We start from the raw sequence: 8,646 nt of genomic DNA, 5'->3' as shown, positions 1-8,646 counted from the left end.
CGGTAAATAAAAAATGCAAAATAAATGCGTAAATCTCTAACGGACAGGGGGGAATGGGACTCGAATTGGGGGCCTCAGAATGGGGCAAACGGCAAAGGGTCCAAACGTGTCTGCAAAGTTTTTTGCAGGTGCCATGTCTTTTGTGTGTGCGTCTGCCCGATTTTCAACCGAGGACAGCTCCGCAGCGACAGTTCATCAACTTGACTTGTGATTTCCGGTTTGCGTTTTATTTTCTCTACTTTGTTACTTACTTTAAAAGCGGATTAGGCGGAGAGAAACGCCCACGGTGGCATCAGCATATCCACATCCAGATTCACATCCACATCCATAGCCGCAGAAACATTCACATCGAGGTGAAGGGCTTAGTTAGCATGTCTGAGATCGCTGATGTGGGTTCTCAGCTACAAGTCGAAAGAATGTCAAGGTGGAATTAAGTCAATGATGTGAGCAGGAAGGAGATGGGGTGCGTGGTGCCCATGATAAATGGTACCTGGAGGAAGCCTTTTCAAAATCTGTCCAAAGGGTTGAATTTTTATAAAAATGATAAAGTTCTTCCATTTTTATTAAATGCTTTATTTACAAAATGGGTATACATCTTTAAAAATCAAATAATTTAAAAACTGTATTAAACAAGAACGATTTTAAATTTTAGTTTGATACTTAACGTTATAATTTCTATAAGTAATCAAAAATCATAAAATAAAATGTTTACTACCTAAACTTTTTGAGAAGCGCAGAGAAGGGCTCTAAAGAATGCCCTTCTCTGCACTTCTCAAAATGTGTTAGAGTCCTTAACCATCTTCTATTCTGCCTTAAAAAAGCTGTAGAAAAAATTCAAACAATATTTTTGTATTTCTCCATCTCTGCCTTGATGTTCAACAGCTGCCGCAGCTTGTTTGCAATTCACACATCGACAACGGCGCTTAGAATTCGCTCCAACCACTTACCGCTTAACCCCCATCCAAGCCAAGCACAACCACCTGAGCCACTGACGATGTGCCAAAAAATCCCAACCACTTCAACCCGAGGCTATTGCTTCCATATTCTACTGTTCCACAGTTCTACCTTTCCATCGTCACACACCCACTCCCAATTTTCTCGCTTTGCGGCAGTGCAAAAACAATTTTTCGAGAGTAGAAAAAATAAAGCGAAAATGTTTTAACGCTTCGACGCATAATGACAACAAACAAATCGCTTCATTTAACAATAAATAGCTGCGAGCGACGACGTTTCAAAAAAAACACACGAAATGAAAACAATTCGCGCCGAAGAAATGCTCAACTGAAAAAATAATCGCTTACTGAACACGGCACATCATCATCATCATCCTCACATCGCATTGGCATGTGCCACGCCCCCAGCGAAAAGTCAAGGTGGCACTTGTTGCAGAGGTTGTCACGTCGCAACATTGGATGGGATGGGGGTTACATAGAGTATAGTCATGTATCGGGATCGGAAAACGAGATGATCACACAAGCGTGCCCGTTCGGCAATTAGATTGCGATGGCTCAGCCTTAATTATTCCCAGGTAATTGCCGCTCCAGTTGGGCGTGTCAACGCATGGAACCACTTAGCCGCAATTGTTCCTGGTATTTTCCACCTGGAAATGAAGTCAAATTAACAATAGAGCGGCCTGCTCAAGGCAGAAAATTATAATTGCCATGATAACGATCAGCAGTTCGTACTCACAGATGTTGCATTAATGGCCAAGCAACATGCAGAATGGATTTAGGTGAGAATGGGCTGTTCTTTCTGTTTAATAAAATGGAGATTCGTTTCGTTGACTAGGCTTACAGAATTTTCAGGAACTCATTTTAGTCTTTAACTTGATTATGATGTTAAGTCAAATGATGCAAGTCAAATGCTTTAAACATTATGTATAAATACATATTTTGCAAAAATGTTTGACATGGTATTTCCTAGAAATCTCGAATTAAAATGCTTTAATATATATGATTTAATGTATATATATATATAAAGTATTTGCTTTAAGAATTATTTAAAGCAAGCAGTATAGCATTTTAATAATCTTAACATCTTTTTGGGATTATTTCTATAGAACATTTATTTAACTGGCAGTCCTATAAATGTACAAAGTATTAACCTAATAATTGTAAAATCTTTTACTTTAGCATTTAAAATGATAATATTACTTTTATAACAAGCAGTTATTATTTCTGCGTTAGATCTTAAAATCCCCATTTTAGTGACATTTTGAATAGGTGACTGACATCCCAAATAAGTAGTAACATTTTTTTGAAAACCATATGAAATAATTTCTGTTACAAATACCTTGTGCCCAGCAAAACTGTTTCCCAGAAAGAAAGAGCAACACATTATGAATCAGGTTCCCATCTCTCATCTAAAGGTTTTCCTCTCCCTGGTTTTTCCCACCCAAAACCTTCGTGGGCTGTCCAAAAATGTGGCTAAAACCAGCAAATTGAACTTGAGGCCGAACATGCAACTTCCTTCCTTGGCCGGGGGCCACTTCCTTGGCTTATCCTGACTGACCCTCCGCCAGGAAAGCGAGGACACTTGCCATGTGGCATGCCAGGTTGCCATTTTCCGGGGACATTTTGAGGCTAATTAAATCCACGGCGAACAGAGAAAAAAGCGAATGCTAAACGCTTTCCGGCATTGACATTTTTTCGCGAGTTGAGTGAAAAATATTAAGCATACGACATGTGCTCCCGGCCAGGCACTGAGATTTATGTTATGGTCGCCTTATTTTTTTTTCACCCCAACCAACGAAAGCGAGACAATTAAAAGTGCTGCAGGAAATGTTAGCACGGCGATATTTATGACACTTCAAAGGTTGCTTTAAGCGAGTCCTTCTGAGCCGCCTCAAGTCCCAAGGACTTTGGCAATTAAAAATGCGGCTCGGGCTTATCGCACGCGCCACGACAAGTGTTGTGTTCGCCGTGGGTTGAAAAGTTTTCCGCAATTTCCACGCCACCAAGAGGTGTCGAAAGTTTCGGCGCAAGTTTTCGCCGCAGGACTTGTAATCCTGCGCCACCCAGTTGGCTTTAATCCCGCTTGGCTCGCCTTTATTGCCGCTGATAAGAAGTAAGTGTTCACAAAATTTATTTGGTGCGGTGTTGAGGACAAGGCAATTAGCGAGCTAATCAAATAATCCGCTGCTAATTGTTGAAAGGAGTTGGCTTGCTAGCAGAAGCTTTAATTCCATCTTATAGCTACTGGTTCTTGTATCTTCTCCTCCTGCAGTAACTTCACTTGTTTCGCCACCTGCTGGGGTTCCTTTTTCAGGCTGTAGAATAAAACTAAACCAATTTCTATCATTGCCAGTAGCTGCAATATAAGAATCGCAATCATTTTGAGATGTGCTGGTAAATAATCCTTGACGGCCAGCATCTCCGGTTTGGTCAGCAGATCCTTGATATTTTGTGCAGTGCTCCAGAAACAACAAAAATACTGCAACATATAGGGCATTACGAAGAGAAACTTGAGGTTGCGTCCCTTATGGGTTGTAGACATTTTCGAGGGCGTCATAAGTATCAGTACTGTAAAGACAGTGTAAATATTGGCCTCCACAAAGGCCCGTGTAATGTTGGCGATCTCCAGACTCAGAACCGAATGACCCAAAGGAAGATAGAGCCGTGGACAAAGCCGGATTCCCCAGGAGGCCAGCATCAGCGCAAAATAAGTAACTAAGTATCCCATTTTTCTTCAGTAATTCACAGTTTTGGAGAAATATATAGATTGTCAAGGCTTTTTCTGATTTAATGACAGGAAAGCCGTTTCCAGTTTGCTTACTTTAAATGTCATACAGCCTTGAAATAGATTGACAATTCTATCTCCATTAAGAGCTTAGAAAGTATTTAAACCTATTTTATATAATTTTAAGCAATATATTTTTAAGCTAAAAGTTTTTGAGGATTTTAAAAATTAACAAATCCTTAGATTTTTAACATACCAGGCTTTCCAATGCCAATCGTAATAAAAGACATCAAAAAACATCTTCAATAAAGTATGAAAATTTGGTGGCCCCTTAAGATACTTTATGACTGACTTTAGAGTCTTGTAAATGTTTGTTAAATCCCTGATTTAATGAAAATTCTGTAAATTCTTCACCCTTCTCCGTTGGGCAGTCAAAAGTTGAACAGATTGAATGCTGCTGAAAGTTTAGCATTTTCCACCGATATTTCACACAGCCATTAACATTTTTGCGAAATATTTTGTGCCACCCCCGGTAGTTCTCGGCTCGCCGTTTTCCCGGTTGGAAAGCCACTTTGATGCGCCTTTCATGTCCAGGCCACTTAAGGAATCCTCACACCTTTTCCCAAAACACAGGACACACGTTGACGCACCTCATGCGGTGACAACGACCAAGTCGTGTTCCTCTAATACCCGCGCAAAATATGACCAAAGCCCAGGACGAAGTTCTTTAAGCACTCGCCACAGGACATAAAAAAGGAACTGAAACTGTGACTGAAACTGAAACAGAATACTGGAGGCGAAGCCCCAGCCGAAACAGGCCTAAACAAAATGTTCGCACTAAGCGCCGCAAGTCAAACAGAAGACAGCGAACAGAAAGCGGGCTGAAATCTCCTCGAGCTCGAGGGAAATTTATGTGCCTCGGGGCGGTAACTTCATTATGCAATGACCTACAATGAAATGGGCTGCCGTTGCACAAAATTTATGTGCAAAGTTGAGAGACAGCCTAAGTACCAAGTGCTCGCCCGCCTGCCCAGACAACTCGAACTGCTTCAAGTCTTCGCCCTTTATTTGTGTTTTTTGCCCGGCCCAAAATAGTTTTTTATAGCTGATAAAAAAGTAAAGTAAAAAAAACGCTTCTCAATGGGCAGTCATTGCGATAATGCTAGCCTAATCAGGCTGCAATTCTTCGGGTTTGGACAGTTCCCCGTTGGCTTTCCCATAGAGCAGTATGTTGGTTAAAACTCTCCTATTCGTAGGACTTTTTAGTCCGGTTTGGGGCGTTGAGCAGGTCCGATATGATAATTACAAAGTCTACAATGTGAGGATTGATGATATGGAACAGTTCAAGCTGCTTAATTCTCAGGAGAAGGCTCTGAAGGTGGGTTAAACATAGTTAACCTGAGGTTATCCTTTATAAATTTCTAATTTTCTCCAGCTCAGCAGTTGGCGTGAGGCTCGTCACTTGGGTGAATCTTCGGACTTAATGGTACCTCCTCAATATCGGGAGACCTTTGAAAACCTCTTGAGCACCCACAATTTCACTTACAACCTCAAAATCGATAATGTCCAGACCCACATTGATGCTCAAAGACCCAAACAGCGAATTACTTCCATGGAGTGGACTCAGTATCACACTCTTGATGAAATCTACGCCTGGCTGGATGTGATCGAGGCTCGTTATCCGGATAGAGTCACACCTTTCACCATCGGCAACTCCTACGAGGGCAGACCCATTAGGGGTGTTAAGATTTCATACAAAGAGGGAAATCCCGCGGTCTTCATAGAGTCCAACATTCATGCCCGCGAATGGATTACCTCATCGACGATCACCTACTTCATCGATGAGCTGCTGGTCCCCCGGAATCCGTCAGTTAGGGATATAGCTCAGAATGTCGACTGGTATATTATCCCCGTCCTGAATGTAGATGGTTTTACTTATTCCCACGAAGTGGTGAGTGTAAAATGTTTAAATATTTTCGTAATAAAATAATGAATGGAATTGAAAGTGCCGTCGACGCCTTGCGATTAGATTTCTGATCAGATCAAAAACATGCCGATATCATTATAGTCCGCTATCTTATCGCCTACTACTTACTAAGTAGTAATGAATTAGCTCTATTAACGACCGATAATCTCTATTTCCATGACTTGTAGGAACGTCTGTGGCGAAAATCCCGACTGCCCTCGGATCCCACGGGCGAGTGCATTGGAACCGATTTGAATCGCAACTTTGATTACCTTTGGATGTGTACGTTTTTTGTAAAGATATCATGATACTCATGGAAAAAACATAAAAAGCATTTAAACATTCATTCATATTTAATAATAATTCAATATTTAGTGACTGGAGCCGACTCGGACCCTTGTTCGGAACTGTATGGTGGACCTTCGGCGCAATCGGATCCCGAGATCAGTCAGCTGACTGCCTATATAAACAACTCCATACCTGATGGCAGCATTAAGATCTACATATCGCTGCATTCGTATGGGCAGTACGTTCTTTCGCCCTGGGGACATACCGCTCTTGAGTTCCCCGAACACTATCCCCAAATGATGCACGTGGCCAAGGGCTTTTCGGATGCTCTTTACAGGAGATATGGAACTGTATTCACCTATGGTTCCAGTGCTACAACATTATGTGGGTTTTAATAGTTTTTGAGTTTCAATTTCCTTAGTTCTATGCTTTAAACGTTATAGATGAAGTCTCTGGTTCGGGCAAGGAATGGGCCTATGCGGTGAAGAACATCAAAATACCCTATACCATCGAACTGCGTGACAAGGGCGATCTGGGTTTCGTACTTCCCCCTGAGGATATTATCCCAGTTGCCCAGGAGGTGACCGAAGGGTTTGTTGGCATGATAGCCGCTGCCAGGGAAATTGATATTTTGTAATTATAAATAAAAATAAAATATTTTGGAAACAGATAAAAAAGTGAAGAATTTTATTAGCATAGTAATGTTTTTATAACCATTCCGATAATTCTAATCTGGGTACCAAACAGATTTGTTGTACAAAATGTATTAACGAAAAATATCAATTTCACAAAATGTACTATTTTTATAAGGACGAATCCCCTTTTGCATGGCAAATGTTCCCCCCTTTGGCGACGCCACTGCGACGAGAGCTTTTGCTCCGCCCCAAAAACGAGCAAGTAGCCGAAGCTTCCAATCAGCGACGTCGCCTCGTTTTTGGGGGAAAGCGAAAAAGTCGGGAAAGTGGGGAAAGGCGACGGCTGCCGAACCGAGTGCGTTGATAAGGAAGAGGTCCCCGGGCTGCATTCAGTGCTTTCTTTGGCTTTTTTTCCGGGCTGTGTTTCCGCTGTGCTCCTCGCAGCGCCCAAGTGTTGTTTTATTTTTTTCTTTTCAGGCAGAGAGTCTCCGCCTCTTTTCAACGCGCGCGCAGCATCCTGTTGGAAAAGGTCGAGGATGCCCATCCACAGCCGTATATACACTCCATTCCGCTCCTACATGTATGTGCGGGGGAAAAACAATCGTAACGAATGGCAAACGACCAGGGAAAATCTTCAGATTGTCCGCAATATGGCGTCAGTCTTCTTGATACATAGGTTGTACTATGTACATAGAAAGATATATATCTATAGGATATATATGGGAAGCTGGCACATAGTCCTTGGCTCTTGTTGTTGTGTACGCTTGCACTTATTTTTTTCAATTTGTCTAATGAAATTGCGTTTTCCACTTGCGTCGCTGACATCCAAAAATAAAAAGAAAATGATAGCAAGAATGGGAAATAAAATGGCACGAAAAATCTTGGAAAATTCGAGAAAATATAACGTTGACACTTTTTGCGCTGGCTCCTTGAATGTGCGTCCTGTGTGTGCCTGTCCTGTCCTGTCCCGGTCCTCATCCTCATCCTTTAGAGTCTCATGTCCTGTGTCCTGTGCCTGCCTTTTCACTCACTGTTCTCTCTCTGCATATAAATTGAAATTTACTAACCTCGCTGTCCCCTCTTCTGCTGTTGTCAGTTGCACCTTTATGACAATTTTCCTGCCACTGCCACAGCCACTTCTTTTTCCCTCGGCTTTCTTCATTTTTTAGGTATGTGTGTTGCGCATATTGCGGTGATGAATTTTTCTCTTTGAGTTATAAAAAAAAAATGGTATAGAGTACAGGGAAATGTAACGCCTAGCTGAAGCTGAACCGGTAGCAATAAAAATTTACTTAGCCAAATTGCAGTAAGCTAGGAGTTAGGGCCTTTAAGAAAGCACTTCTTATTTGTATAATTGAATTGTTCAAAAGAGATTTACTGCTATAAGGAATTTGCCAGATTTTTCTAATACAAAGTAATATATAGAAAATGTTTACGGATTTTTTACAACATCTAGAGCACGCATAAATATGTAAACACGCCATTAAAAGCACCTAGAAATATGCATATATTATATCCCTGAAGCTTAATAATCCTAATTGTATTTATAAACAATAAATGGAACCCACAAACACCCAGTGACTCATTCAGTCCCCAACTCCCCGCTGAATAACAATTATTTATCCAAACACCAACTCTAATTTGATAATTCAATTATGCATTTCAATTCCCCCGACAGCCAATCAAGAAATCAAATCAAAGTGGATTGATTTTGGTCACATGGAGCCGAACCCAAAACTTAGAAAAAAAATGGGCTTTAATTGCTGCCAAGGCAATAAACTTCAACGGCAATTGACGCTTGACACTTTGAGCGCTTGAGAACCAGCTGGTGAGTTGGAGCTCTCGGAAAAGAAAGGAGATATATATATGGTCTGGAGACTGGGTCTTTGGGCAGGGAAAGTATGACCATGGTGCTTGGATATTCCCAACGCGCGTCATGAAGCTGCGGCGTCTGCGCCTTTTTTGGACGTTCGGCAATGTGATGATGGTATGGAATCGCATTGGCATCGGCTGTTCCGAGATGATCGCATAGTGCTGCCATGGCGCTCGAATGGAAATCCCCGGTACGGTACGCCTACC

At 41.6% G+C, this 8,646-nt stretch overlaps 2 protein-coding genes across 2 annotated transcripts; one reads left to right on the top strand and one right to left on the bottom strand.

The window, feature by feature from the left end:
* Positions 1–3,067: 3,067 nt before the first annotated feature.
* On the bottom strand, positions 3,068–3,758 carry LOC119554332. Its single transcript, XM_037865197.1, has one exon. The coding sequence runs from the start codon at positions 3,679–3,681 to the stop codon at positions 3,178–3,180; it is 504 nt and encodes a 167-aa protein (XP_037721125.1). The 5' UTR covers positions 3,682–3,758; the 3' UTR covers positions 3,068–3,177.
* An 845-nt stretch (positions 3,759–4,603) lies between these two features.
* Positions 4,604–6,569, top strand: LOC119553773 (zinc carboxypeptidase). The gene is made up of 5 exons (XM_037864380.1): positions 4,604–5,056; positions 5,114–5,629; positions 5,833–5,926; positions 6,020–6,316; positions 6,376–6,569. Exons 1-5 carry the CDS (start codon positions 4,907–4,909, stop codon positions 6,567–6,569), a joined length of 1,251 nt encoding a protein of 416 aa, XP_037720308.1. The 5' UTR covers positions 4,604–4,906.
* Positions 6,570–8,646: the final 2,077 nt, after the last annotated feature.

This window comes from Drosophila subpulchrella, chromosome 3L, assembly GCF_014743375.2.
Source record: "Drosophila subpulchrella strain 33 F10 #4 breed RU33 chromosome 3L, RU_Dsub_v1.1 Primary Assembly, whole genome shotgun sequence".
Classification (NCBI taxonomy): domain Eukaryota; kingdom Metazoa; phylum Arthropoda; class Insecta; order Diptera; family Drosophilidae; genus Drosophila; species Drosophila subpulchrella.
This window is presented reverse-complemented; position numbering and strand designations above follow the sequence as displayed.

Excerpts from the sequence above, each read along its gene's own strand:
- LOC119554332 (XM_037865197.1), bottom strand. The coding sequence starts at position 3,681 with ATGGGATACTTAGTTACTTATTTTGCGCTGATGCTGGCCTCCTGGGGA.
- LOC119553773 (XM_037864380.1), top strand. The coding sequence starts at position 4,907 with ATGTTGGTTAAAACTCTCCTATTCGTAGGACTTTTTAGTCCGGTTTGG. Across the intron at positions 5,630-5,832 it reads TTACTTATTCCCACGAAGTG|GAACGTCTGTGGCGAAAATC; the intron begins GTGAGTGTAAAA and ends CATGACTTGTAG. Across the intron at positions 6,317-6,375 it reads TTCCAGTGCTACAACATTAT|ATGAAGTCTCTGGTTCGGGC; the intron begins GTGGGTTTTAAT and ends TAAACGTTATAG.